Below are 27,399 nucleotides of genomic sequence, written 5' to 3'. Positions count from 1 at the left end.
CCTTTGACTCTTCAGCACCTGGAAAAGGGCAACTGGAGGTCCTTGTTGGGGTGTTTCAGACCTCCAGGCCTGGCATGGCTTCAGGGACACACCTCACCCCTGGGGCAGCTTCAGCCCCTGCCCTCAGTGCTGGACAAGGGTCCTGACCCCAGGATGGGTTAAGAGCCTGCACCTTACCCTGCCCAGGGAATGAGTGCCATCCGGCCCCATGGATCCAGGGGATGGTTCCAGGGGTTCAATCCCATGGATCCAGGGGCATTCCCCACCTGCAGCTCCCTCAGGGCCCTCTGCAGCTGGGCCACAGCTGTCCTCTGCTCAGGGAGGCGGGATCCAGCCAGCAGCTCCACCCGCAGCCCTCGCATCTCCCTCCGGCGCGCAGCGATCTCCTCCTCAGGATCCCAGAGTGTGGCAGAGATGCTCTTGGCCAGCCCCTTCACCCGCTCAGCCAGTCCCAGAGCTCCCAGGATCTCCTCCCTGGAGGTGTCTGGGAGAACAGCCAGCCCTGGGCAGGGGCCATGGGGACCAGCACAGGGGTCCCGGTGCGATGGAGATGAGTGGAGCTGCTGTCCAGCTTCCAGTGGCTGCAGCAGCCAGGGACAGAGTGCCAGGAGTGGGGCAGGGTGGGGGCACAGGAAAGGGGCATCCAGAGTGTGTCCCAGTCCCAGGGGCTACCTGGCAGCGACACACACAGCAGCAGGAAGGTCAGGCTGTTCCCCTCCAGCAGCCGCTCCACGATCCAGGGCAGGCAGACAGCACCAGGTTCTGTGCACTCCCTGCACATGGGGAGACACCCCAGGAGAGAGCTCCATACCACAGGAACCCAAGAATGGGTTGGCCACACATGTCCCCAAGCCCATGTTCCCAAGGAACAATGACACCCCCTTGGCTTCCAGCCATGGGCTCCCACTGGGGTGTCCCTCCTGCTTCACCTCCAGGAATGGAATTCCCTGAGCAGGCACAGGGGTGTGCTGGGGAGGGAGCACAGCTCAGTGCCCGTACGTACAGCCTGGGGCAGGGCCCTGGGGACACCAGGATCCTGAGGGCCGAGCGCTGGCGCCTGCCGCCCTCCAGCTGTCTCTCCATGGTGAGAGTGAAGAGGCTGCCAGCCCTGGGGAGAGGCTGGTGTGGGAGGGCAGCCCCACAGCCAGATCCTTCCCAGCCCGTGGGATCTGAGCCAAATCCCTCACCCCTGCACAGCTGAGCGCCCGTCTGCCAGGGGCTGCTGAGCACAGCCCTGGGACAGCGCTGGGATGGCAGCCAGCCCCCTGGCATAGGCACTGATGGCAGCCTGGGCATCGGGCACGGCCAGTTCTGCTGCCTCCTCCACCACCCTGGAAGCAGAAGGAGACAAGACCAAGCGAGGAGGGTCACATCCACCCCCTGGACTCGCTGTGCTCCATGCTCCCTGCCCAGCCCCACTCCTGATGTTGGGGTACCAGCCCCAGGAGCATCTGCTCAGCCATGGGCCATCAGGTACCTACAGGCCCAGGGGTGCCACATCCAGCACTTGCAGGGCTCGGCCATCAGGACGGAGCAGGTCCCAGGCTTTGTCGTGGGTGCTGACCTGGAATGAGGAGGCTGCATTAGGCAGGGGGGCAGGAAAAGGGGGCTGCTGGCATCCCACACCGACCAGGGGCACACACTGCTTGTGGCCATGCACTGGTGAGGCTTGAGAAAGGCTGATCTTGGGGTAACTCCCAGCTTTTCCAGCCCTGGCACCAGGGAAGGGCAGAGCCCTGTGTGGAGCATATCAGATCCCTGGCAACACCCCAGAGCCAAAGGGCAGGACCCAGCCCAGTGGCAGGAGCTGGCATCACTCCTGTGCAGATCAAGGCCACACTGGAGGGACCTTCAGGCCACAGGGAGCAGTGACTGGCCCAGAAAGCCCAGCTGTGATGGGAGCAGGAAGGGGTTAGAGGGCTCCCTCAATCCCACCATGCTGCTGGAACCTGGGAGGTGCTCTGTGGGCTGCTAAGGCTTCCCACATCTGGGAAGTCCTGGAAAGAGAATACCTGAGATCCAAAGGTCTCCAGTCCCTCTGAATGAGAGGACTGGATGCCAGTACAGGGCAATATGTGCTCTTGGCACAGCAGGGAAGTGGCAGAGAGGGACTGGGACCCTCCTGCCAGGACATCCTGCCCTACCTGGACCAGGCTGACCATCTGCAGGCTCTGTGTGCCATCTCCCAAGGCCTCCAGTTCTTGGAAGATGGTGTCGATCACCTGTGGACAAGCTGGGAGCTGTTGGTTCCCCGGACCCGTGGCTGGATCTCAGCCCCTCCCCAGTGGGATTGGGTCTGCTGGGTGACCCAGCAGCCCAGCACTGCACAGCTGAGCTGTCCCCTCTTCCTGCCACCTGTCCCCTGGGCCCTCACTTGCCAGATGACACTCTGGAAGGGCAGCTGTGTCCCAGGGCCATGGGGGTCCCACAGCAGCAGGGACATGCTGTAGCCAAGGGGAACCAGGGCCAGCTGGGGTTTTGCCAGCTCCAGGACCTTCTCCTGGAAGGAGAGACATATCCAGCAGGGCAGGGTCAGCATGGCACAGCCATGGCAGCCACAGCATGGCACAGCCAGCATGGTGCAGGTCCCCTGGCTCGTGTGGCTGGGCACAGAGAAGGACTTGGGGCTCTCAGTACCTGTCCTGCATCCAAGTGGAAAATACCATCGACAGTCAGGGAGCTCTCCTGGTGCAAGGGAGGGGGATAATGTTCAGCTTTCCCCTACCCTAGCATATCGGAGGAGGGCAAAAAGGAGGCACTGGGCACACTGGGATGGAGATGGCAGGGGTGGCACATGGGCAGGGGTGAGCAGAGATCCCCTCCCTTCCCCTGCTCCCTGAGAGTCCCCTGCAGTGCTCTGCAAGGGAGGGTCCCATAGAGCTGTAGGGCAGGATCAGCCCAAGAGCTCAGCTCCCATCAGGGTCCCAGGTGTGGCAGGGGGTGGCACAGAGCCCCTGCTCCCTCCTGGTTCCCCAGGGACCCTCGGACCCTGCATGTCCCTGCATGTCCCTGTCCTGCAGCTCTCACCTGGGGCTCCTTGCCAGCGAAGAGCAGCTGTAGGGGATCCTTGCTGCTGCCCACCCAGCTTTCTCCTGGCCCTGAAAACACCGAGTGTGGGATGATATGGGGGTCACCCCCCACCTGTCCCAGCCCAGCCCTGCCCCCCTTGCAGCCACATCCCAGGGCTCCACATCATTCCCGAGCCCTCCCACTAGGACTCAGAGCCACCAGGGTGGGGAGGGCACCCTGTCCCTGTCAGCACTGCCAGACCAGCTTGGCCACTGGTCCCAGTGCCACCACAGCTGTGGCTGCCACCCTGTCCCTTGTTCCCTGTGTGGGGGCTCAGGGGAAGGCTCAGGGATTCCTGAGCTCTACCTGCTGCCTGGTGGAGTCCCAGAGCTGCTCGCACGCTGACATCCTGCTCAGCCTGCCGGGACAGAGGGGAGGGAGCCACACCCTCAGCACCACCAGGAGCTGGGCAGCCCCTGGCAGGTCCCTCCAAGGCAGCCTGGGCTGTCCCCCACCACGGCACTCACCTCGTCCATGGGCAGTGTGGCAGCAGCCACCGGTGAGCTGCTGTGTGGCCAGGGCAGGGATGGGGTTACCTGGGGAATCTGGTTCTCCTGCATTATTGATGCATGTGGGCAGAGCCAGAGCCAGCCTGGAGGCACCCTGCTCCAGGGGCTGAGCCCTGCTGGCCAAGGAATCAGCGGGGCACAGGGGCTGGTGGGTGCCTGCAGCCACTCACACCACTGGGGTGCTCCTAGCCCCAGGAGGGACATCTCTGTCAGCCACGGCTGGGACATGAAGGACCTTAGACAAGCTGTCACAAGAAATGACCACAAACCACAGAATCACTGGAGAGCAGTCACAAGAGAGCACAGAAGGAAATGCCAATGCTGAGGGTCCCCACTGTCTGTGGAAATGCAGAGGGTGGGGGCCAGGAGAGAAAGCTCAGGACAGCCCCTGCCCTGCTTTGGACAGAACCAGGAGGAGCAGATGCACACGTGTCCCTCTGGCTGCCTGTTCCCTGTACAGAGTGAGACCAGTGCTGCTGCCCCCCAAAACTCCCTCACGTGTGCCTCAGCTGAGGCTGATGCAGTTGGAACAGATGGAGCAGGCAGCACTGGGGGCTCCATCAGGAGCAGGGCAGGTGACATGGCAGGGACAATAGGGGCATGGTGGGGCTGGGGGAGTCGGAGTGGCCAGAAGGAAAAACCCCTTGGGAGGGTGGAGCCCTGGGACAGAGCGGGGCAGGGAGCTTTGAGGGGTTCCCCAACACTGGGTGAAGAAACAGTGGGATAATGCTGGGGAAAACTCTGCTCCACAAGGGAGCCCAGACTGGGGGCTCCAGGAGCCCCTCACCAGCACTTGGGGGTCCTGTGAGCGTTCCCAGGGAGCCCCTGTAGGGCAGCACTGCTGGGAATGGTCACACATCCCCTCAGTGGCCCTGGCAGACAGACAGCCCCGTGTGGGCATCCCAAGGGATAGCAAAGCCCAGGATTCAGGAGACAGGGATTGCGCCTTCCTCATGCACCAGCCAGCAGCTGCTGCTCCCTGTTCCATGCCCAGCCAGCCCAGGAATCCCAAGGGGCACCCTGTTGTACACCCTGGTTAACACCAGCAGAGCCAACACCCTGAGCCACCAGCCACTCTCCCACAGCCCAGGGCATGGCCCCACCCGCCCCTCGGGCTGCTCAGGGCTGGCACAGCCCCACAGCCCCTCCACCCCGGGCAGGGACACACCCTGGACATGCAGCAGACCCAGAGCTCATCACGATCCATGCCTGGACCCTGAGCTCCTGCTCTTGGTCCTTCCCACACTCTGTTTCCCCCACCCCCAGCCAGCCCAGGCTGTGTTTGCCTGCAGGTTATGTGTACCTGTGCCCAAACACAGAGAGGGAGTGACACAGCAAACACCCAGGCACAGCCTTTAATGCAGAGGCAGGACAGGCCCTGGGGAAGGAGAGCAGGGCTTGGCCAGGTGAGCTCTGCCTGCCACCAACCCCTTCTCTTCACAAGGACATGGGGTGACACAGGGAACGGCTTCCCACTGACAGAGGGCAGGGTTAGATGGGATATTGGAGAGAAATTCTTCCCTGTGAGGGTAGGGAGGCTCTGGCATAGGCTACCCGAGAAGCTGTGGCTGCCTCATCCCTGGAAGTGTCTAAGGTCAGGGTGGATGGGGCTTGGAGCAACCTGGGATAGTGGAAGGTGTCCCAGGCTATGGCACGGTATGGAATGAGATGATCTTTAAGGTACCTTTCAAATTAAACTACCCTGTGATTCTGTGATTAACCCCCATCCCCATTTTCCCATGCCTGTCCCTTCCCCACCCACCCCCTTCCTCTGAATATTCCCAGCACTGCATTCCCAGGCTCTCCCTCAGCATCCCATAGTCCATTTTCTCCTTACTATGAGATATTCTCTGAATAACCCAGAACCCAGAATTAACCCATTTTTTTCTTATCAACTAAAAAGTTTCTGGTTTAACTTCCTCAAGGTCCCACTTGGACTCAGCCGCCAGTGCCTCAGGTCAAGGTATAAGGAGTTGCTCCATTAGCATTTGTGTGCAGGGGTGTTTAATTTACTCATTTTCTTGTCTTTTGTGGGTTTTCACTTTTTCTATTAGGCTGAAGAGCAGCTAAGCAGCATCCTGCCAAACCCGACATCCTGGCCCAGCCATAGCTCCAGGTGAGGAGAGCAGGGATCAGCACAGGGGCCATGGAGGCTCCAAGGATAGACAGACTGAGGGGGATAAAATGCATGGGAGGGCTCTGGGCAGGGACCAGCAGATCCCAGCAAGGCCTGGGACATCTGAATGCTACCAGTGGGAATATGATGGAGCTGAACTCTTGTCCGGGGCAGGTGACATGGCAGGGACAGTGCAGGCATGTTGGGGAGCTGGAGTTGGCCACAGGGAAATCCCCTGCAGGAGGGTGTGGCTCTGGGTTAGAGCATGGGCTCCAAGGGAGGGGTGTCCCAAACCTTGTCTGGGCACAGCCACAGCGGGGTGACCCTGTGGACAGCCCTGCTCCACCGGGGAGCCCAGGCTGGGGACACCAAGAGCCCCTCAGCAGCTCGGGGACCTGTGAGCATTCCTGGGGGAAGCAGCGGTGGGAAGGGTCCTGGAGCCCCTCAGGCTCTGCTGCAGGGCCTGGTCCTGAGCAGATACACGGCCCCAGCCACACCCAGCAGGGCGAGGATGACGCAGAGCGGGGCCACCACGGCGGCGAGGTGACAGCGCAGCACCGACACCGGCACCTGCGCCACCGGCCAGCCCCGGTACTGCGCCGGGGACTGGCACCTGTACTCCTCGGGCCAGCCCTGCCCCAGGTGCCCCGAGGCTGCCAGAGCCTGCAGCCCCCCTGCCCCAGAGCACGAGCAGCTGAAGGGGTTGTCAGCCACAGCCACGTCCTGCAGGCGCCCCAGGAGCGTCACCTCATCCCGTGGCAGCTCCGAAATGGAGTTGTTGTCCAGGTGAAGGGTGTCTAGCCTGGGGTAATTCCTGATGGAGGGGACGGCCTGCAGCAGGTTTTGACTCAGGAAGAGCTTCTTCAGAGAGCTGAGGAGGAGATCTAGAGCACGGAGGTGGTTGTGGCTCATGTCCAACACCTCGAGGTTGGGAGGCAGCGGCATCAGCACTTCATGCAAGCCAGTGTTGGACAGGTTAAAGTGCCGGAGGGATGCTGGCCACTGGCAGGAGGAGGAGGATGAGTTTGCCATGAGCTGGTTGTGGCTGAGATCAAGGTGCCGAAGCCTCAGCAGCAGCCCCACGCCCTCACACACTCTGTGGTAGGAGCTCAGGCTGTTGTGGCTCAGACTGAGCTCCTGGAGGTGAGGGAAAGCTCCCTGGCAGAAGGCGGGGGCCAGGCTCCCGTCCCCGAGGCTGTTCTGTGCCAGGCTCAGGGAGAGCAGCGCTCTGAACACCCTCCCAATGGCACAGGGCAGGCTGCTGACACGGGAGCTGGTGACAGCCAGCTCCTGCAGGGTCCCCAGCCACCTGCCCAGGCTGGAGAAGGCCTGTTCACGGCCCGTCAATGGGGAGGAGGTCACGTTGTGGAAGCTCAGGGACACTATGGGCAAGGTCTGGCCATCCATGGCACTCCAGTTGCCTGTCCCCTGGAAAATGCAGCTGTCAAAGGCCAGCTCCTGCACATGGGTGTAGGAGAAGAACCTCAGCACACGGGCAAGGAGTATCTCAGGCACCAGGACATTCCCAATAATTATTTTCTGGACAACAAGGGAGCCCAGAGTTTCAATGGCAGAGGGAGTCAGGTCCCTGATGGGGAAGGCTATGTATTTCTCCAGATCTCCACCCTGGAACTCCACCACAGTTGCTGAGAGGCACTGGATGATGCTGCTCATGGTTTCCTCGGACAGGTTGTAGCACACACAGTACTCCTGAGTGCGGTTGAAGAAACACCTGTCTCTTCTGCCTTCTGCCACCAGCAGCCCCAGCCCCAGGAGCAGCAGCACAGCCACGCTCATGGTGAACAACCTAAAAACTGGAAGAGAAACGGTGAATGGCAGCTGAAGGGACTGCTCTGACCCAGTCTGGAGGGATGGCTTGGGCAGCTTCAGCCCTGCAGAGCCACCCTTCAGGATAAGGCACTGCCCTCATCGCTCCTGCACCCGCCCGGCCACTGTGCCGTGACTCGGGCAGCACTCGGGCAGGCAGCCAAACCCCCAGGAGCAGCACCTGTACTACCTCCCCTCAGCACGGAGCCTCCCGAGGCTCTGCACTGTCCTGCTGGGCTGCCTTGCTGCAGGCTCCCACTCCTAAACGACCAGGAAATGCCTGCAGAAACTACAAACGCGGAGTTACAGACAGTGAAGCCAGATGTGTCAGTCCGACCAGGGAGAGCCCCAGCTCTGTTTGTTCCTCTGTAATCTGGGGCAGGAAATTGCAACAGAGACTTCATGTTTTCTCCTTTCTCACCCAGAGATTTGATTAATCACCAGCCCCCCAAAAGGGTGGTAGAAAATGACCCCTGAAGGTGTGAACACATCCCTGTCAGTACCAGAAGCCGGTCAGCTGACAGAGTCTGATCTCTGATCACCAGATTGCAAAAGAAGCAGCGAGCAAAGAGTAAAGGTGCTAAATATGTGCTGACTTAGCTCAGAGGGGGTCTTTGGGGGTCCCCCGTCCAGCCTCCTGCTGTGAGCGGTTCTGAGCAGCCCGATCAGCCCCGGCTCTCCTTGGCCGCATCCCCAAGCCCACCGAGGCCGGAGCTCTCCCTACCTGTCCGTGGCACCGCGGGGCTGCTCCACCCTCCCGAGCAGCAGCTCTCTCTCCTCCGGCACCTGCACCAGCGCTCTGGGACCCCGGGTGGGTTTGTCTAGTGACTCACCAGCCAGCTCACACCCAAAAGTTTCCTTGCTCCACTTCTGCTTCCTCCAGCTGCTGCCAAATCCCGGGCTGGGGTGCCAAAGGCTGCAAGCGCTCGGCTCCGTCCGGCACCCGATCCTGCCCCGGCTCCCGCCGGGCGCCCGCGGTGCTCCAGCTGTATTCCAGCTGTGTTCCAGCTGTGTTCCAGATGTTCCAGCTGCCGCTCCCGCGGCTGGCGCTGCCCGGGCCGGGTCTCCACGCCGGGCTGGGCTCACACCTCGAGCCCGGCTCTCGGGCACAGCCCTGGCTTCCTGAGCAGGACGGAGCCTCCCGAGTCACTTCTGCTTCGCTTCCCTGCGGCTGCGGGCTGGGAAAGGTTGTGGCCGGAGTGGCAGCGCTGCTCACGTTCCTAGGAATGGTGATGGAACAGAGCGCGGGCAAGGTTCCTTAAATGCACTTTCGGGATCAGCCCGCCCAGATGCTCGGGTATTGCTGTGCCTCAAGGCTCCCTGGGTGCTGAGCACGCTGCAGGCAGTGCAGAGAGGCACAGGACTGTCACAGTTGGCATGCAGACCATGCCCAGGTGCCTGTGCTCCATGTAGGATGGGGATGGCACAACTCCCACCATTGTCCAGGCAGCCCGAAGCTGCACGGGGCATTCATTCACAGAAGGAACCAGAAGTGCTCCAGAAACAGCTGGATGTGGCACTGAGCACTCTGCTCTGCTCTGGCTGACAAGGGGGTGATCAAAGGTTGGACTTGATGATCTTGGACATCTTTTCCAACCTGAATGGTTCTGTGATTCTGTGATCTCTCAGGAGTTTTTTTTTTCTTTCCCAGATTTCCTTGCCTATGTTGGATTCAGAAAGGGCTTCAGAAAGGTGATGAAACTGCATGGCTGGACAATACAACTCCCAGTTTGTTGTTGTTAATGTGGCAGGGCACGTTGGTGCCACAACAGCTGGGGTGGGGTCCCTTGCTCTCTGGGACTGTTGTGAAGGGGTGCTCAGCAACTCCATGATTCCTCTTCTACATCCTCTGGTTACATGAAATTCCTGAGCACAAGAAGGACATGGAGCTGCCAGAGCAAGTCCAGAGGAGACCACAGAAATGCTCCAGGGGCTGGATCCCCTCTGCTGTGTAGACAGGCTGGGAGATGAGGCTGTTCAGCCTGGAGGAGGCTCAGGGGAGTGCTAAAGTGCCTAAAGGGGCTCCAGGAGAGGGACTTTGGATGAGGGCACTGAGTGACAGGACAAGGGGGAATGGCATAAAACTGCCAGAGGGCAGGGTTAGATGGAATATTGGGAACAAATTCCTCCCTGTGATGGTGGGGAGACCCTGGCACAGGGTGCCCAGAGCAGCTGTGGCTGCCCCTGGATCCTCGGCAGTGTCACGGCCAGGCTGGACGGGGCTGGGAGCAGCCTGGGACAGTGGAAGGTGTCCCTGCCCCTGCTGGAGGGGCTGGAATTGGATGAGCTTTAAGGTCTCGTCCTATCCAAACGGGTCTGGAATTTAATGAAACTGCTGCTGAGCGCACGACAGAAAAGTCACAGCTGCCCTCTGAGCTCTCCTGCCAGCCCCTTCTGACGATCCCGGGACTGGTACTTTAATTTCTGCCCTCCAGCCGCAAATTCCCCCAACACCTTCTGGGGAAGCACGATCCCCTCTGCCCCTCGGTCCCCACCAGCACTGCGGAAGGTCCCGGGGCACCGATCCGCCTCCTTTCGTATTTCTGCTGACTCTGGCGGATTTCTTTGGCCTCAGCACAACCAGCATCCACCCCGCGGCCGCACAGCTGCCCATGCCCGGAGCGGGCTGCGAACGGGGGCCGGGATGGCGCTTTCCCCGCCCCGGGGCCGCCCCAGGCCCGCCCAGACCCGGCCCTTTCCTGCTCCTGCTCCTCCTGCTCCTCCCGCTCCGCCATGTGGGGCCGGCGGCGGGCGCGGCGCGGCGGGCACAGCGCGGAGCAGCTGCGGCTGCAGCGGCGGCAGCGAGAGGCAGGTCCGCCCGGCACCCCGGGGCTTTGGGGACCCCGGGCACAGCCCGGGCTTTGGGGGTCCCCCGTGGGTGGGAGGGACCCCCCAGCTCGGCCCTGGCCGCCTCCATCCCCGCCCCGCCCGGGATGCGCTGCCCGCTCGGGGAAGCGTTTTACGGTGTCTCATTTATCCGTGCGGGTTCTGCGGCGGATTCACCGTTTATCCAACAATCCCCCCGCTGTTTGCGTTTTACAAGGTCTCACCTACGTCTCAGCCTGGAGAAAGGGAGGCTCGGGGGGCCCTTGAGGCTCTGCACAACTCCCTGACAGGAGGGGACAGCCCCAGGCCGGGCTCTGCTCCAGGGAACAGGACAGGAGGAGATGGAACGGCCTCAGGTCGGGCCAGGAGAGGCTCAGGGTGGATATTGAGGAAAACTTCTTCATGGGACGGGTGGTCAGGCATTGGAACAGGCTGGAGTCACCATCCCTGGAGGTGTTTTCCAAAAACAAGTGATGGGGCACTTGGAGCATGGCTTCGTGGCAGTGGTGGTGTTCAGTAGAAGGTTGAGTTGATGATCTTGCAGGTCTTTTCCGATTTTAATGACGTTATGGTCCCATGTGAAATCCAGCCTCAGGTCCCTCCAGCTGGTCCTGGGGCCTCTGTCCCGTGTTCCTGCCCTTTATCCCAGCAATGGCTTCACTCTGCGTGCCCGACCCTCACCCCTAACTCCAGATGCAGTCCCTGCTCGTGCATCCCTTCCAGGCTTGTCCCGGGAGCAGTGGGCAGTTCCTCCCCGGACTGAGGGCGGGATGAAGCTCTTGGGTGGGGTGGAGCAGTGTCCTGTGCCAGGTGACTGTCCTGCTCCCTGCAGCCCTCAGGAAGGCGCGGCGGCAGGAGCAGCTGGTCAGCAAGCGGCTGCTGCGGGAGGACAGCGCGCCCGAGGAGGGGGCACAGGATGGAGCAGATGTCGTGCCAGACCCACTCTCAGAGGATGAGGTGAAGAACCTGATGTTCTCCACGGCAGTAGGGGTCCTGGGGGTCTTCCCCAGCTCAGCATATGAAGGAGGATGGGTAGGGGTGGGTTTGGGAATGGTTCTGATTCGCTGCCAGACACAGTTATGGCTCCATCTTCATGCCCTGGGTTCCTTTGCCTGGAGGATTAACGGGATGAAACCTTAATGCTGGCAGTGCTGGAAGCTCACCCACCTCTGAATTCCCTGGCCAGGTCCTGGAGCTGCTCAGGGGTGTGCAGAGGGGCTCGGAGGACAGGAAGCGATGGCTCGGCCGCCTCCGCTGGGCTCTGCAGAACGAGGACACTCAGCAGAAGTTTGTCAGGTCAGCCCAGGCCCGCTGGGCTGTTAGCAAGGGCATGTCCCCAGGAGCCCCCGTGCGTGGGTGGCCCTGGGTGGGCAGTGACAGCAGCCTTTGGCTCCCCAGGCTGGACGGCAGCATCCGGGCGCTCACGGGGCTCTTCACCAGCAGCCTGGCTGACCTGCAGCTGGAGGCTGCGCGCTGTCTGCACGAGCTGTCCCACTCCAGTGTCCCCACGGTGGCCGAGGCCTGCCTGCCTGTCACCTCCTACCTGCTCACCTACCTGTCGGGACACAGCCTGGAGTTCACGGTGAGATCCGTGTTTGCTGGCACCTGGCAATCCTCTGGTGTGGTTGGTATTGTCTCTTCTGGCCACATGTGGCTCATGTGGCAGTGCTAATGAGAAGGGGCCCTCTGGAAGCAAAAATATTTTGGGATCACAGCCTTGCCCTCAGAGCAGGACTGTTCCAGTGCCCAGGTCTTATGACCTGCCCTGATGGTGGGGTAATTGAATTCTTGTTAATCGCAGATCCCGTGGGTTGGATTAGAGTGGAAATATACTGAATGACCTGTGTTTATGTGTATGTGTATATATATATATTAGGTTAATTTTAGAACAGTTTGGTTGCAGTGGAAAGGAGGTATGTAGCCATTTTGGTTGTTATCTGTAGAAACAAAACAATACAAAAGTACAAAGATACCACTTAAAAAAATATATAAGGGAAAGAAAGGATAAGGGTAGAGTGCCTGTGGTTCCATGCTGTGCAACTTGATCTGGGAAAGGAGCAAACAGCTGGACTAGCTCTGGGATGCTCACGTGTTTCCAGCTGCTCCATTGGGAAGCAGGCAGGCCCAGAGCTAAGGAGCAAGGTGGGCACTGACCCAGGTGCTGATCCCATTTGAATGCAGCACACAGGCAGATTCCAGGAGAACCAGAGGAGCCTCAGGGAAATGTTGTCCTGAAATTAGAAGCCTGAAAAACCTCCAGAGTGGGAGTGATTACATCTCAACTTCAGTCAGATAGCTAAAAAAATGAACTGAAGCTGATTGAGCTGGGAATAGGGTGGCTGGAGATTGGTCTGTGTTTCCTCTCCAAGGCCAGTTCCTGCCCTGCTCAGGGCAGTGTGTGGGACCTGAGGCTTTGCTGGCTGCCCACAGAGTCACCTCCTGCTCTGCTCTGTTGTTGCAGGAGCTGTGTTTGTACACCCTGGGGAACCTCGTAGTGGAAAGTGAGGCTGTGAGGAAGCAACTGTTGCCTCAGGGCATTATTCCAGTGCTGGCATCCTGCATCCAGGTGGGTGAAACAGCTCAGCCACATTTCTGCTGTGTCCTGGAGAGACTTTTCTGGCTGCCAGCCCTCCTTCCAGCTGTGGGGAAGCTCTGCAGGGAGCTGTTCCCATGAGCATGAGGGTCACTTGTGGGCTCCCCTGTGCTCATTTTCAGGGCTCAGCTCACCACCTTGTGCCCTTCTCCAGCTGAATCTTCCCCCATCCAGTGGCTGCCTGGCACAGTTGTAGCACAGGGAGCCCTGTGCCCTCTGCCTGGCCTGGGTCTAGCAGGGCTGTGGTTTGCAGGTCTAAATGCTGAACCCAGGACTTTTTCTGTGTTTGGGCTAAGCCCAGTGAATGTGGGAAGGGGGATAGCTCAGCTCTGGTGTGGCCAGAGGCTGCTGTGTTCCTCCTGGTCCCCTCTGTGTCCCCTCCTCTCCAGGTTCAGCTGGGTTTGGTTGGCACCCTGGCTCTGTCAGGGGATCAGCTCTGTTCTCTTTGCTTGCAGTCCCCCCACGAGGCAGTGCTGGAAGGTGTGGGCTATGTCCTCTCACAGCTCCTCCAAGCCAAGGAAGCCCCCACAGAGATCATCCCGTGAGTGTGAGCCTCTGAACCCTGCGCCAGCCCTGGGGCCTCGAGTGGAATTTGTGTGCTGGGAACACGACACCTTCCCCATCCAGTGACATTGATAGTTCAGGGCAGAATCCTGTGGAAGTTTTGATGCAGATCAGGGAGCTTGGCTTCTTTCCCTTGGCCTCATCTGAGCAGACAGCTCTGGTATTTCAGTAAAGGCCAGCATGGAGCAGGGAAGGCTTGCAGGGAACTCTGGCTGTGTTGCTCTTGCAAAGGAAAAGATCATCTTCTCAGCCCCCAGTGCCAAAAATGTGACCCCAGTCAAAGTGTCCTGAGCGTCCCCAGGCCCTGCCATGGACAGGGGAGCCCAAGGCTGCAGCCCTTGGCTCAGAGTCCCTTCCAAGGTGTGTGTTTGGATGCTGTGGCCCCCAGTGTGGGCTGTAGCAGCTCCCTGCTCAGTGGCCAGGATTGGTGTCTCCCTGTTGGTGTCCTGCTGTGCCTGCATTCACTCTGCTCTCTGCTCTGTGCCCCAGCCTGGTCCTGGACTCTGTTCTCCCCCAGCACATGCTCCGAGTGCTCTGCTCCGGCCCCAGGGCTGGGCTGGGAGCAGCTGTGGAGTTTGCCTGGTGTCTCCACTACATCATCTGTAGGTAAATGCATTTTTCTCTTCATTTTGAGTTCCCTGGGGACAGCCAAACAGAGGCATGAAGGCTCATGGTCCTGTGAGGGGATCTGGATTGCCTGCCCTTTTCCCTTGGGAAATCAATTCCTCAACTATCGTGGGTACCCCAGCTCTCCTACCTGAGCATGTGCTGATTGCAGGATCACTGAGCTCTTTTACAGGGTGGTAGTGGGTGATAGACCTGAGGAGGCTGTTTCTAGTCCTCTGAATGTCCCCAAATTGCTTCCCCATGCCTGGAGTTGTCCCCCAAGGCAAGCTCTCTGAATCCTCACACTTGTGGGGTTGGCCCAGGGCCACCCATCTGAGCTGTGCCAGCAATCCCTGCCTGCCACTGGAGCCAAGGAATGTGTAGATACTCAAGGGTCAAGGCTGTAGTTTCCAGATGCACACAGATAACTAAGTGAATGTTTTTTATAGGCTTTTAAATTTTCTCATAAGCTCAGAAAAAAAGCTGCTATTCCAGTGTGAAAGAAGCCACTGTTCCAATATGAAATAAGCCCTGTGGTGGTTTGGGAGGGCACTCTGAATTTCCAGGCCCTGTTGTTTGGTGAGGGGATGTGGCAGTTTCCCCTCTCCAAGCTCCAGTACCACTGCACTGTCCCTCCCTTTGCAGGCACGAAGACAACGTGGTGCTGCTGGCACTGGGGGCTGTGCCTGCCCTCACCTCACTCCTGCTCGACCTGGCTTCCCAAATCCCCCAGGACACTCCTGAGGGCCTGGAGCTGGTGAGAGGTGGGCAGGGTGCTGGCTGTTGTCAGGAGGGCTGTGGGGACAGTGCTGAGCTGAAGGGCTGTGTGTCCCTGTGTCCCAGCTCGTGTGCCCCGTGCTGCGGTGTCTCAGTAACCTGCTGGCACAGACAGGCTGCCAGGGCCAGGACGGGCGCCTGCTCGTCGCCCTCTTCCTCATCCTGCAGTGCTTCCTGCAGCAGCACCCCTTCCTCGTCCAGGAGTGCCTCTGGCTGCTCAACAACCTCACAGGTGAGTGTCCCACGGGGTGGGGGCACAGCAGGACACTGCTGGGACCCGCCCTGGTTTTATTCACACGTTCCTTCTCTGCCCACCCAGCGGATGATCCCTTCTTCTGCTCTGCTCTGCTCTCCCTGGACCTGCTCCCTGCCCTGCTGCAGCTCCTGACGTGTTCCCAGATGGCCACTGTGCTGGTAAACCTTACCATTCCTTTGGGAATGGTGGGGAAGCACTGGAGTTTCAGGAACTCCAGTCCCAGCCTGACAGTGCTGGGGTTGGAGGGTGGATGGGGCAGCAGTGACAGCTTGGCAGAAGGTCTCGTGTGGTGGCAGTCACCAGCCACCTGCCCTGAAGCCACTCCAGCTGTATTTACCCTTGGCACAGCCTTGTCCCAGCATGAATGGTCCCAAGGCAGAGGTTAACTTGGAGCAGGCCTGGGGAGGCTCCTGCCACTTTCCTTTGAAAGACCCCAAAGCTTTAGGAGACTGGGGACCTTGCCAGGGCTGGGTGGCAAGGCTGGGTGTGCCTGGCACGGGGATGAACAGTGCCTTGGGGTAGGTGTGGAGAAGGCATTCCAAATCCTGTGGTTTGGTGGGCACTTGGCTGTGGGCAAGCACCTGGCAGGACAAGAAAAAAAGGTGGAGAGGGACTTTGGGTAAGAGCACAAGTGACAAGGGAACAAGGAATGGTTTCACACTGACAAAGGGCAGGGTTAGATGGGATATTGGGAAGAATTCTTCCCTGTTAGTGGTGAGAGGGTGCCCAGAGAAGGGACAGGGCTTGGAGCAACCTGGGGTAGTGGAAGGTGTCCCTGGCCATGGCAGGGGTTGGACTGCATGAGCTTTAAGGTCCCTTCTGACCCAAACCATTCCACAATTCCATGCCGTGGGGAGTGGCTGGGAGCCCTCCCAAGCCTGTCAGGAATCTGCCCATGGAGCATTCACTGCTTGCTCCCTCTCCCTCTCAGGTCCTGACCGTGCTGTGCAACATTGCAGAGAAAGGAGTGTTGCAGTGCCAGCGGCTGCTGCAGCAGCCCCTCCTGCCCCATCTCCTGCCCCTCCTCACACTGCCCCACCCCGAGGCCGTGGGGCAGTGCCTGGAGCTGCTGCACCTCCTCTTGCTGCACTGCCCCGAGGTGAGAGCTGGGAGAGCTCAGGGTGGGGATGTGAGAGCTCAGGATGGTGATTACTGTGGAGGGGGGACGATTATGGCAGTTTGAATAACAGTGACTGTCACCCTGCCCTCCACCCCTCACACCCAGGCCCCTGCCCAAGGGGACACTGGTGAAGAGGGTGGAAGCCCTTCTCATGTCTGCAGAGAGTTTATTGGCAAGGACTGGTGTTTGGGCAGGTTCTTTCCACCCCATGTTTTCTTCTGATCCAGCTGAGGTTGCTTCACTTGCTGCAGATCACAGGAATGAATTCTTCCCTGTGAGGGTGGGGAGGCCCTGGCACAGGGTGCCCAGAGGAGCTGTGGCTGTCCCATCCCTGGAAGTGTCCCAGGCCAGGCAGGATGAGGCTTGGAGCACCTGGTGGAAGGTGTCCCTGCCCATGGCAGGAGGTGGGAATGAGATGGGCTTTAAAGTCCTTCCCAACCAACCACCAGCATGGTGGGATTTCCCTGGATGGGGAATGCAGTGTCTGGGAGGGCTCTGGGGAATTCCTTCAGCCCCATTCCCTGGGATGTGGTGGCTTGGGCAGATGATCAGCTGTGGCACCCAGCCAGCTCTCACCCTTCTCCTCTCACACAGGCTGCTGCTGATTTCACCAGGCAAGGTGGGCACCAGGCCCTGGAGCAGCACCAGAGCACCCCAGAGCTGCAGGAGCGGGCACAGGCACTGCTGGACATGGTCAGGCAGTCCCCAGGAGCCCCCAGTGCCTGCCAGGCCACACTGGCTGCCCTCTCCTAGGCCTCGCCCCCTCCCTGCAGTCTCAGGGGGAATAAACTGACTGTTCAACCTGTGGCAGCTTCCCAAGGGCTGCTCAGAGCTCTGACATGCCCAGTGGTGGCTGCATGGGGGGGCTGGTCCTTGTCACCACCTTGCAGCCACCAGCCCAGTGCCCCCCATAGCCTGGAGCAGGGGCAGAGCTGAGCTGCAGCCTGGGCAGACTCTCCTGTGCCAGGGAGGGATGAATGGCTGCATCAGCCATTCCCTGGGCTCTCAGTCACCACCAAGCTCAAGGTAAGCACGTTGTGTTTATGAATTGATAAATTAAAGATACATCTTTGACATTAATCAGTCAAGTCTCCAGCACGTGTATTTCCTGTTGGTCATCATGCATGACTTTTCACCACACTCTCCAGGGCCTTGCCCACTTCATCTGCAGTTAGGTTGTTCAGTGGGATGCTCTTCTCCTTCCCAAACTCTGTGGAAAAATAGACAGGGTGAGAGGGGGCAGGTGTGTGGGTCCTTTCCTGGTGCAAGGGCACTGATGTCACAGCCTAGGCTCCCATCACCACCCCTTCAACACTCACCACATCCCATGTGGCCAAGTTACCATTTCCACCTTCTTATTCTCCTCCTTTCCCAGTCTGCTTTTGTTAGCTCTGGCTGGGCAGAGACATCCAAGAGCAGCCCTGTGGCCTTCAGCCTCGTCCCAGCAAGGTGCTGCTCTCAGGAAACAGCCTGAAAATTCTTCCTTCAGCTGCCCTGATCTGGGGCTCCATTTCCCTGCCAGTCCCACCCAGACACGAGATTCCCCTGCTCCATGTGCTCACATTATGCAATTTATGCTGAAAGAGTCATTGCATCTTTTCCAATGTTTCAAATTTTCCAGCCCCGATGACCTTTGAGGAAAACAAATGCTTTCTAGCGGGGCTTTTCTGCTCCCTTCTACAGTTTCGCTGAGAAGGCAGTGAAAATCAAGGGAAAACACCCACATTTTTGTGCAGTGAATGGGAGCTCACAGCCAGAGGCTGGAAAGCCCCTGCTGAGCACTGGGCCCGGCTCTGCTTCCCCCGGTCATTTCCCTGCCCAGGGAGCTGCTCCGTCTCCTCCAGCATCCCCACGGAGCCCTGAGCAGCCTGGCAGCCGGAATTCCTCCCTGCCAGGTGGGAGCCCGGCAGTGCCCGGGCCAGGCTGCAGGGGCTGGGGGCGACCAGGTGCGGTGAAAGGCGGAGCTTTAAAATCGCTTCTAGCCCAAACAGACCGTGATTCTCCCATCCCCCTTTTGCCGTGCCTGTCCTTTCCCCACCCATGCCCTCCCTCTGATCCCTCCCATAAATACTGGCGGTCCCTAAAGTCCCTTCCAACCCAAACCATCCGTGACAATTCCACGGTGCTTCCCGGCGGGCACCCCCTACTCACCGTACCGAGCCCAGAGCTTGGGCTGGATCCCGGAGCACTCGCGGATCAGGATGGGGAAGTTGGGATTTGCCTTCTTCAGAGTCACATAGTGCTGCTCGATGAATTCCCTGCGGAGGGAAGGAGGAGGCGCGTCCCTGTGGCTCAGCTCGGGGGTGTCTCGCTCCCCTGAAGGAGCACCCCCGTCCCGGCCCATCCCCGCGCTGACCTGACGCCGCGGCTGCCGGCGGAGCGCTGGCACAGGTGGATGCGGAGCTCCCTCAGCCCGCCGCCCAACCTGCCCCCGATGCTCTTCACAGCGGCCGCCGCCATCTTCCTGCCCGGACAACAGCGACGGGGCGGGACCTCAGCGCCTCCGCCAATCGCAGCGCCCGCTGTGCTCCGTCCGCCAATGGGAGTGATCGCACCGGCCAATGGGAGTGATAGCACCCGCCAATGGGAGCGCCGGCCCTGATCGCACCCGCCAATGGGAGCGCCCGCCGCGGGGTGCGCTGGGAGAGCAGTGCTGAGCGGAAGGGCTGCGCAGCGGAGCTGGGAGCGCAGCGATGCCGGACCGCGACAGTGAGTTTGGGGAGGGGGACATGGGACACGCTACACGGGGCATTCCCGGACACCGCCGGCGCCGCGACACTTGGCTCGCGCGGGCGCTGTCGCGGCGCTTGGGGCGGGGCGGGTGGCAGCGGCCCGGTGTGGGGGCGGTGTAGGCCCAGCCTGCGCGCAGGAGCCGGGGGGACCGCCGGGCACCTCGGTCCCGGTGCGAGGGACAGCTCTGCGGGGGAACCGGAGCGGCCACAGCCCGCGGGGCCGGGGACGGGACCTGGCGGGCTCAGGGCTGAGTTATTGCGCGGGGCTGCGGCGGGGCTGAGCCTCAGCGCGGGGAGTGACACCGGGTGCGCCCCGGGCCGGGGCCGGGTGGTGTTTGGGGCCGCTGAGGGGATGCAGGGGCAGTCCCGGTGTGCGGGGATCGGAACACCCTCGGGAAGCCCCGGAAGGCACAGAGCCGCAGGGGGCGGTGGTTTCGCAGTGGCAGCGGGACCCCCCCGTGTTCTGTGCGCGCTGGCGAGGCCGGGGATCCCCTGGGATCGGAGCTGCAGGCGGACGCCGTTCCCCTCCCGGTCTGTGCGCGGGTGTGAAGCTGTGCAGGCAGTGTCTGAGCGCTCTCTCTCCCCTCTCCCCTAGATGAGCCGTTCTCCAACCCCCTGGCCCCCGAGGGCCACGATGTGGACGACTCGCACTCCTTCCACCAGTGAGTACAGCACTGGGGCTCTGGGCTGGGACTGTGGGACCCCAGGCTGATTCCCTGGTCACTGGTGCTGCCTTTGGGCTCATCCACAGGCACCTAGTGCCCATCTCGGTCACACAGGACCTGCTCCTCCTCCAGAGCTCCTTGGGAATGATGATTTCTGTTCCTTCTCTCCCTTGTAGGTCCAAGCTGACCAATGAAGACTTCAGGAAGCTTCTCATGACCCCGCGGGCTGCGCCAACATCTGCGCCACCCTCCAAATCTCGCCACCATGAGTGAGTAGAGTCTGTTTCACGGGTCCATGGGGCAATCCATGCCCCCTTTCCCTTTGGGGCTCTGTGCCTAGCTGACCCTCTCCTCTGCACTCTGCAGGGGAATATCTACAGGGGCTTTTGCCAATGAGTGTGGGAAGTGGAGAAGCAGATGGGTTAGGGCTGCTGTAAATAAAAGAGTGAGGCTTCCTGGCTGTTAAGATACTTTGTGCAGGAGACAGATTTGGTTTGGTGAAAATCAGTCTTTTCCCTTCCTCTCCCTGCCAACAGTGTGAAATTAAGGGTGAGAGACTGTTCTGTTCCATCTCTGAGCACCCTAGTGCTCTGCTGTGTCTGAAGGACTGTTCTGTCCAGCTGTCACCCATGTGTCTCTGCAGACTGTACATGTGGTTTTTTACCCTTTTGCAGGATGCCCCGGGAGTACAATGAGGATGAAGATCCAGCTGCTCGTAGGAGGAAGAAGAAAAGGTAAGTGGGGAAAGAGATACAGCAGGACTTGTCATTACACATCATGTCCTGCCCATGGAAGCAGTTCTGATCTCTTGGGTTCCCATAGGGGGCCTTGAGTGGGTTATTGAAGAGCTCAGGCTAAGGAAGTGTCACTGCTTTTGGGAACTGCTGCTGGAGGGCAGCAGTAGGATGGGGCTGAAGCTTCACCTCCAAAAGAAGCAGGAGAGGCCCTGTGAGTGTCTCAGAGGGCAGGGCAGTGGTGGGACATTGCACTGATCGTTGTGCTTTGGGGTATGTCTGCTCAGCAGGACTGCACTGGACTCTCCCTTTGGAAGGGAGGATGGAGCTCCTCCTTACCTGGCCTCAGTATAGCAGTTTCCTCCAGGCCTGTTGTGTCCCATAGTGCCATGGTATTTTTCGGGAAGGGATTGGGAGCAGAATGGATATGTGAGGCCTCAGGGGCTGTTACTTGACCTCAAAAACATGAGCAGGACACTGTTAACCCTGAGCTGTTTCCACTCCCAGTTACTACGCGAAGCTGCGGCAGCAGGAGATCGAGCGCGAGAGGGAACTGGCCGAGAAGTACCGGGATCGAGCCAAGGAGAGGAGAGATGGAGTGAACAAGGACTACGAGGAGACAGAGCTGATCAGCACCACGGCCAACTACAGGGCTGTGGGGCCCACGGCCGAGGCGTACGTGGGCTGTGCTGGGGCCTGGGCTGGCCGGGCTGCTCTGGGGGGCTGGCCCTGATCTGGCTCCCTTCTCATTGCACAGGGATAAATCTGCTGCAGAGAAGAGGAGACAGTTGATCCAGGAGTCCAAGTTCTTGGGTGGTGACATGGAGCACACTCACTTGGTGAAGGGTCTGGACTTTGCACTGTTGCAGAAGGTGAGTGCAGATATCACTGTGCTGCTCTTGCCTTGTCCTCTCCCACAGACACACGGGGTGGGTGTTAGCACTTGGTCTTGGCAGTGAGGATTTCCCTTCCTCCCTTCCTGCTGCAGGGCTGGGGATCTGATGGGGCTCACGGATGAGCAGCAATGGCATGGGTTGGGCTGTAATGTGTGGATTTACTCTGTGTCCAGGTACGGGCTGAGATTGCCAGCAAGGAGAAGGAAGAGGAGGAAATGATGGAGAAGCCCCAGAAAGAAACTAAGTGAGTGATTGAGTATTTTGCATTCCTGAGTGCAGCTGCTTGCCAGAGAGGAGGATGCAGAGGAGCCATTCACTTGGCTCTAATACTTCTTGTTTCTCTTTAGGAAAGACGAGGATCCTGAGAACAAAATTGAATTTAAGACCCGTTTAGGTAAGACTGTGTGGATGTGGCTGTTTCCCACCTTGTCTGTGCTGCAAATGTGGGAGAAATCCTGGAGGGTGAATGGAGAAATGAGAACTGTTGGAGGGGGAGAGTCCTGAATTTGAGGACTGGAGGACATGTGTCCTTAGGAGGTGATTCTTGTGTTGCTGGTAAACTGAATACGCTTCACTGTGGGCTTGTCCTCTGCTTTCCCACACTCTTCCTTCTGTCCAGGCCGCAACATTTACCGCATCCTGTTCAAGAACAAGACCTACGAGCGGAACGAGCTGTTCCTGCCCGGCAGGATGGCCTATGTGGTGGATCTGGACGATGAATATGCCGACACTGATATCCCCACCACGCTGATCCGCAGCAAGGCTGACTGCCCCACCATGGAGGTACCCAGCTGCTCTCCAGCCTGCTTCACCTCATTGCTCTGAGGTGGCCAGAGCAGGTTTTTCTGGGAGGAGTTCCCTGCCAAGGAAGCAGGATGCTTCCTCGTGGATTTCCCTTTCAGGCCCAGACCACGCTGACCACCAACGACATCGTCATCAGCAAGCTCACACAGATCCTCTCCTATCTCAGGCAAGGCACCCGCAACAAGAAGCTTAAGAAGAAAGACAAAGGTAGGAGGTGAAAGGAGACAAATAGTAGAATTTTAGTTCTTGGAGCATATCCCAAGGGAATGGAATGTATTTTGGTTTGTGGTATTCCCCTGTGCCGTGAGACAGTGGTTTCCTGATAGTTGTGTCCTGAGGGCAGGAGCATGTGGTACAGGCTGCTGGGAGTTTGGAACTGTGAGCTCTAGTTTCCCTAGTTCCCCAGTTCCTTGGGGAAATACCCCCTCTTGGGGAGGGACATAATGGCTTCCTGGGGGGGGGTCTGGATATGATGTGACGTCCTCTGGGCTTGCCACTCCTGCAGCATGGAATCCAGACAGGGACAGGGGAGCAGCACGGGCGACAGAGTGAATGACATGGCTCTAACTACTGTTGTGTCCTTGCAGGGAAGCTGGATGAGAAGAAGCCTCCTGAAGCTGATATGAAGTAAGTGCAACCCTGCTCTCAGGTTATGGGGTCACACCTCTTTCTCTTAGGGAATGGCTTTTTGGCCCACCACATTTAGAGAGGGTTGAGTTTGGAACTGCTGGACCTGTGGTTTGTAGGACAAGGCTGGAGGCAAGCTCTGGTTTGGATTTCAGGCTTGAGGCAGGTGAGTGCTCACTGTTGCCCTGGACCACAAGGCTCAGGTCCTGCAGCAGAAGGGAGCAGAAGTGCAGTGATGCCTCTGGCAGATGTGGAAACCACTTCCACATCCTTAGCTCTTGGTGCTGATCCTGTGTGCTCCAGATCACAAGGATGTGGTTATGGCCTCTCTTCCTGCAGGATATGTAACTCCAGGCTCTTTTCCACTTGCAGTATCTTTGAAGACATTGGGGATTATGTGCCCTCCACTGCCAAGATGCCACGGGACAAGGACCGGGAGAGATACCGGGAGAGAGAGCGGGAGCGAGACCGGGAGCGCGAACGTGACAGGGAGCGGGAGCGCGAGCGGGACCGGGAGCGGGACCGGGAGCGCGAGGACGAGAAGAAGAGGCACAGCTACTTTGAGAAGCCCAAGGCTGATGATGAGGTCAGTCTCTGCTCGTGAGGGACTGTCCCACCTGAGCTCTGCCCTGTGGGGCTGGGGGGCTTTGGGTATCTGTGGTTGTGCCCCTATACATGCCAGTGTCAGCTCTTGCTGAGCTGTCTGTCCCCAGCACTTGCTGGGTGCTTGTCCTGTCCCTCAGCAAGAGAGGCAGCACTAGCACCAGCCTGTTGGGTTTGTGCTTCAGCTCTGTGTGATTGATTGATTGATTGATTGATTCATTGACACTCTCTCTCCCTCTTCTTTGCAGCCCACAGACATCGACAAAGGTGAGCCAAGAGGTGTGGGTACCTGAGAGGGATAGGACAAGGGGGAATGGTTTTAAGCTAAAACAGAAGAGATGTAGATTTGATATTAGGAAGAAATTCTGCCTGGGCCTCATTGCCCTGGGAAGAAGTTGCCCAGAGAAATTGTGGCTGCCCCATACCTGGAAGCATTCAAGGCCAGGTTGGACAGGGTTTGGAGAAATTGAGGATAGTGGAAGGTGTCCCTGCCTCTGGCAGGGAGTTGGAACAAGATGGGATTCAAGATCCCTTCCAAGACAAATTATTGTAAGATTCCAGGTCTCCTGGGATCAGCTGGCCCCATCAGTGCCAAACTGGTTTGCTCCTCCTCTCATACCTCATGTGCAGCTTACCTTCCTGTTACTGTGTTCCACAGGGACTCTGCCCAGCCCCAGTGTTCTGCAGTGAGCTGTTCTTCCTCCCAAATTTAACCTGCTGCTTTCTCTACTCCAGGACCTGGCTCAGCCAAGGAACTCATCAAGTCCATCAATGAGAAGTTTGCTGGAGCTGCAGGCTGGGAGGGAACAGAGGCATATCCTTTACTGTCTATGCCAGCCTGGCTGGCTGTGGGGTTAGGCTGCCCTTGCAGGCACAAACACATCTAGGAGGCTGTTCTACCTCACCTGGTAGCAGGGAAATGCTGCTCAAATCTTGCTTCTCCCACACCAAACACAAACTCTGCACTCCACGGTTTGGTTGTGTTGGAGCAGGAGGGGTTTTTCCAGCTGGCTGTGCCCAGCCTGCAACTGTAAGGCTCAGCTCATGTGGTGCTTTCCTTAACTGCTGCCACTTTGAAGAAACCAGAAGACAAGAAGCAACTGGGAGACTTCTTTGGCATGTCCAACAGCTATGCTGAGTGCTACCCTGCCACGTAAGGAGCAGTGGGAAGCTGTGGGGTGGGAGCAGCCAAGTGGCTGCTGTTCTCTGGCAGCAAGAACTTGAACATCAGCCTCACTACTTGCTGGGGAAGCAGCCTGGCCTTGTCTGTGGCAACAGCTGACTGATAAAACCATTCCAAGCACTTGCTTCAGGCTCTTCTTAGCTGTTCTCTGCAGTAAGTGGCTGCCTGGAGCCTGCTGCCCATCAGAGCCAGGGGGAGGCTGACATGGCTGGGAATCTGCTGCATTCCCTGTTAATCCATATGGTTGTGGAGCTCTGGCTTCCCTCAGTGGAAGAGGAACATCTTTCAGCCTGCAGAGTCATTGTGGAAGCATTTCCAACCTTGGATGCCCTGTGGTACAGGTCACCTGCAGGCCTTGCAGCTGGAGCCACTTCCCTCTGGTCCTGGAACTGAGTGTGTTTGGTTCAAGGGCATGAGACCCACCAGCATGACTCCCACCAGCTCCAAGGTCCTGATCCATCTCATGGACTCACTCTGAACTCTTTCCTTGCTTTTTTTTCTCCCCAGAATGGATGATATGGCTGTGGACAGCGATGAGGAGGTGGATTACAGCAAAATGGATCAGGTATGATGGCACCAGCCTTTAGGAGCAGCTAGCAAAGTAGGCACCAGTGCCAGCTGAGGGGATCCCATGGGAAAGAAGCAGCACTGGATCTGCATGCTGAGGGAGATTTGGGGTTTGCTGATCTGCTCCCTTTTATATCGGGGAGCAAACAGGTGACACTGGCACTTGACCCAGAGGTGTTGATAGACATGCTACTCTGTTCTGACGTCCACAAAATCTGGAACTTCTAGGGGAGGGGTTTTGGAGCCAAGGCCATCTCTGGTGGGAGGTGGAGCCTTGTGGCTGAGTGTGCAGGGCTGTGTGAGAAGCTCTCCCAGCAGCAACTGAGGAGCTGCTCTGAGTTGTTCTCTCCCTGCAGGGTAACAAGAAGGGGCCTCTGGGCCGCTGGGACTTTGACACGCAGGAGGAGTACAGCGAGTACATGAACAACAAAGAGGCTCTGCCCAAGTGAGTGCAGCCCTCAGGAAGGGCTAAGTGAGGGCTCTGGGTGGGATGGCCATGCTGGCCAGGCCTGGCTGCTGTTCCTTTGTGAGAACCAGAGGGGGAGCTGCGGGTTCTGGGCCTGATGGTTTGTTTTTGCTCTTAATGTCACTCTTGAGGACATCCTGCTGCTTTTGGGGGCTCAGGCCAGCTCTGGAGCTTGTGCTCATGGCTGGGGTGATGCATCCCTCCCTCTGGCAGTCTATGGGTCCCCTGTGAGTGTTGAGCCATGTCTTGCTGCTCCAGGGCAGCGTTCCAGTATGGCATCAAGATGTCTGAGGGACGCAAGACGCGCCGCTTCAAGGAGACCAACGACAAGGCGGAGCTGGACCGGCAGTGGAAGAAGATCAGTGCGGTGAGTGCCCGTGCTGGGCTGGGGCTGCTGCACAGAACAGCCCCCCAGTCCTGTCCTCCTGCCCCAGCCATGGCTCTTCAGTCCAGCCACCTGCTGCCAGCGTGTGTGTGGGCATCCAGCTCTCTGCAGCTGGATTTGCTCCTTGCAAGAGCATCAGCCAAACACTTCAGTGTTGCAGAGGTGTCTGGAGCTCTGTTTGGAACTGTTGTCCTGGGAGCAGCCCCAGTCAGGGGCTTTTTGTTCTGGGCTGTGCAGCAGATGAATGTGGCCAAAACTGTTAGTTTGGAGCCATCCAAAGGGGAATGGAGGGGACAGGACATGTTTAGTGCCCCTCTGCTTGCCAGCTGGCAGAGATGGGAATTGTCCTGGAAGGGTGAGTAGTATGGGATGGGTTGGAGAAGGTGAGAACCAATGGTCTGTGGTGGCTAGAAAGGAACAAAGGGCAAACAGGCCAAGCTTCTGCAGCTGTAGCTCAGCTCTGGCCTAGCTGCAGCTCTCCCCTGGTGTATCTGGCACCTCCAGCCCCTTTGCTAGTTGTGAGCAGCCAGATTCTCTGTGGGTAACAGGATTTTGTGCTTTCTCTGCAGATCATTGAGAAGAGGAAGAAGTTGGAGGCTGATGGGTAAGTACAGTAGTCTCTGCTTGTGGCTCAGCTGCAGAAGCCCTGTTGGGGCCCCCCCACCTTCTGTGGTGTGAAAGTGTGGGTGTCAGTGCTGAGCTCTGGATGGGAGGGTGGTGGAGCTGCCTGCCTTGCGTCCTCATCACTCTCCTGCTCCTCTCTCTTTTCTAGGGTTGAGGTGAAACGTCCCAAGTACTGATTTCTCCCGTGTTTCTTCTTCCCTCTCCTGGAAGCCTGGCCTGCTGGGAGCTGCCTTCCTGGAGTGTGCTGGTGTGCTCTCCTTGCCCCAGACACTGTCCACACTGCTCAGGGCTGGGGAATCTTCCCTCCCTCTGTTCTTTGCTGTAGAGCCTGTGCTGTGTAAATGTTGTAGTCTTAATAAAACCACATTAAATTTGTGTGTGGACATCTGACTGTGTAAAAAGGAGGGGCCTGGCCACATGCCTCAGGGCAAGTGGAAGAAAGGGATCCCTGAGCTCGGGTACAGCAGGTGCAATGACCTGAAGCAGAGGCTGTGCAAGCTGCTCTAGAGGGCTGCTCTGGGTGTGTGTGATGAGGCCAGCACCTGGCAAAGCTTGTTCCCTCAGGGCAGGGCCAGCAGGGGGCTGGGCTGGCCTCTCGGGCAGGGGCGCTGCTGGTGGTCCCTGGCTGGGATGGGGTCTCTATGGGGCCCTGCAGGCCCCAGACCCTGCAAGGTGCCACCTGGTCCCTGGCTGCCCCCTCTCCTGGGAGCGGAGAAAGGAGATCATGGTGTGAGTTAAGGAGCCCGTGGCGCTCGCAATGGTGAAGCGCTGAAGAACAGGAACAGGAGGCGGGTGCGCAGCGAGACACGGCCCCACGGGCTGGAGCCCCGAGGCGGAGCCGGGCCGGGCC

At 58.8% G+C, this 27,399-nt stretch overlaps 4 protein-coding genes across 7 annotated transcripts; 2 read left to right on the top strand and 2 right to left on the bottom strand.

The window, feature by feature from the left end:
- Positions 1-6,092: 6,092 nt before the first annotated feature.
- Positions 6,093-10,052, bottom strand: CD14 (CD14 molecule). Of its 4 annotated transcripts, XM_079320162.1 has the most exons (3): positions 9,559-10,014; positions 8,246-9,361; positions 6,093-7,508 (listed from the first exon to the last, which is right to left on the bottom strand). In XM_079320162.1, the coding sequence occupies exon 3, from the start codon at positions 7,489-7,491 to the stop codon at positions 6,139-6,141; it is 1,353 nt and encodes a 450-aa protein (XP_079176288.1). In that variant the 5' UTR covers positions 7,492-7,508; positions 8,246-9,361; positions 9,559-10,014; the 3' UTR covers positions 6,093-6,138. The 4 variants fall into 4 exon arrangements, 3 of the variants coding, with proteins under 3 accessions (XP_079176288.1, XP_079176287.1, XP_079176289.1); XM_079320161.1 differs by having other exon boundaries at positions 8,246-10,014; XM_079320163.1 differs by having other exon boundaries at positions 8,355-10,014.
- Positions 10,053-10,224: 172 nt separating this feature from the next.
- On the top strand, positions 10,225-17,343 carry TMCO6 (transmembrane and coiled-coil domains 6). Its single transcript, XM_079319503.1, has 12 exons — positions 10,225-10,333; positions 11,180-11,304; positions 11,534-11,643; positions 11,746-11,929; positions 12,809-12,913; positions 13,396-13,481; positions 13,994-14,110; positions 14,756-14,867; positions 14,954-15,119; positions 15,207-15,301; positions 16,075-16,242; positions 16,858-17,343. The coding sequence occupies exons 1-12, from the start codon at positions 10,255-10,257 to the stop codon at positions 17,014-17,016; spliced, it is 1,506 nt and encodes a 501-aa protein (XP_079175629.1). The 5' UTR covers positions 10,225-10,254; the 3' UTR covers positions 17,017-17,343.
- Positions 17,285-18,776, bottom strand: NDUFA2 (NADH:ubiquinone oxidoreductase subunit A2). Its single transcript, XM_079319520.1, has 3 exons — positions 18,620-18,776; positions 18,415-18,521; positions 17,285-17,473 (listed from the first exon to the last, which is right to left on the bottom strand). The coding sequence occupies exons 1-3, from the start codon at positions 18,721-18,723 to the stop codon at positions 17,382-17,384; spliced, it is 303 nt and encodes a 100-aa protein (XP_079175646.1). The 5' UTR covers positions 18,724-18,776; the 3' UTR covers positions 17,285-17,381.
- An 86-nt stretch (positions 18,777-18,862) lies between these two features.
- On the top strand, positions 18,863-26,924 carry IK (IK cytokine). Its single transcript, XM_079319500.1, has 20 exons — positions 18,863-18,972; positions 19,591-19,657; positions 19,837-19,929; positions 20,335-20,394; positions 20,902-21,069; positions 21,152-21,266; positions 21,464-21,534; positions 21,638-21,684; positions 21,910-22,073; positions 22,193-22,301; positions 22,682-22,721; positions 23,094-23,307; positions 23,573-23,591; positions 24,060-24,138; positions 24,397-24,477; positions 25,015-25,072; positions 25,431-25,519; positions 25,799-25,907; positions 26,495-26,529; positions 26,698-26,924. The coding sequence occupies exons 1-20, from the start codon at positions 18,957-18,959 to the stop codon at positions 26,723-26,725; spliced, it is 1,662 nt and encodes a 553-aa protein (XP_079175626.1). The 5' UTR covers positions 18,863-18,956; the 3' UTR covers positions 26,726-26,924.
- Positions 26,925-27,399: the final 475 nt, after the last annotated feature.

The sequence above is a fragment of the Erithacus rubecula genome, assembly GCF_903797595.1.
Source record: "Erithacus rubecula genome assembly, chromosome: 16".
In the NCBI taxonomy this organism is placed as follows: domain Eukaryota; kingdom Metazoa; phylum Chordata; class Aves; order Passeriformes; family Muscicapidae; genus Erithacus; species Erithacus rubecula.
The sequence above is the reverse complement of the archived record's forward strand: the minus strand, read 5'-3'. Positions and strand labels throughout refer to the sequence as shown.

What these genes read in the sequence shown, in the direction of transcription:
- CD14 (XM_079320161.1), bottom strand. Translation starts at nt 7,491, where the DNA reads ATGAGCGTGGCTGTGCTGCTGCTCCTGGGGCTGGGGCTGCTGGTGGCA.
- TMCO6 (XM_079319503.1), top strand. Translation starts at nt 10,255, where the DNA reads ATGTGGGGCCGGCGGCGGGCGCGGCGCGGCGGGCACAGCGCGGAGCAG. An exon ending in CTCCTGAGGGCCTGGAGCTG is followed by an intron (nt 14,868 to 14,953) that starts GTGAGAGGTGGG and finishes CCTGTGTCCCAG; the next exon opens with CTCGTGTGCCCCGTGCTGCG. An exon ending in TCTTGCTGCACTGCCCCGAG is followed by an intron (nt 16,243 to 16,857) that starts GTGAGAGCTGGG and finishes CCTCTCACACAG; the next exon opens with GCTGCTGCTGATTTCACCAG.
- NDUFA2 (XM_079319520.1), bottom strand. Translation starts at nt 18,723, where the DNA reads ATGGCGGCGGCCGCTGTGAAGAGCATCGGGGGCAGGTTGGGCGGCGGG. An exon ending in GCCGGCAGCCGCGGCGTCAG is followed by an intron (nt 18,522 to 18,619) that starts GTCAGCGCGGGG and finishes TTCCCTCCGCAG; the next exon opens with GGAATTCATCGAGCAGCACT. An exon ending in CAAGCTCTGGGCTCGGTACG is followed by an intron (nt 17,474 to 18,414) that starts GTGAGTAGGGGG and finishes ATTTTTCCACAG; the next exon opens with AGTTTGGGAAGGAGAAGAGC.
- IK (XM_079319500.1), top strand. An exon ending in GACTCGCACTCCTTCCACCA is followed by an intron (nt 19,658 to 19,836) that starts GTGAGTACAGCA and finishes TCTCCCTTGTAG; the next exon opens with GTCCAAGCTGACCAATGAAG. An exon ending in GGCTGGGAGGGAACAGAGGC is followed by an intron (nt 24,139 to 24,396) that starts ATATCCTTTACT and finishes AACTGCTGCCAC; the next exon opens with TTTGAAGAAACCAGAAGACA.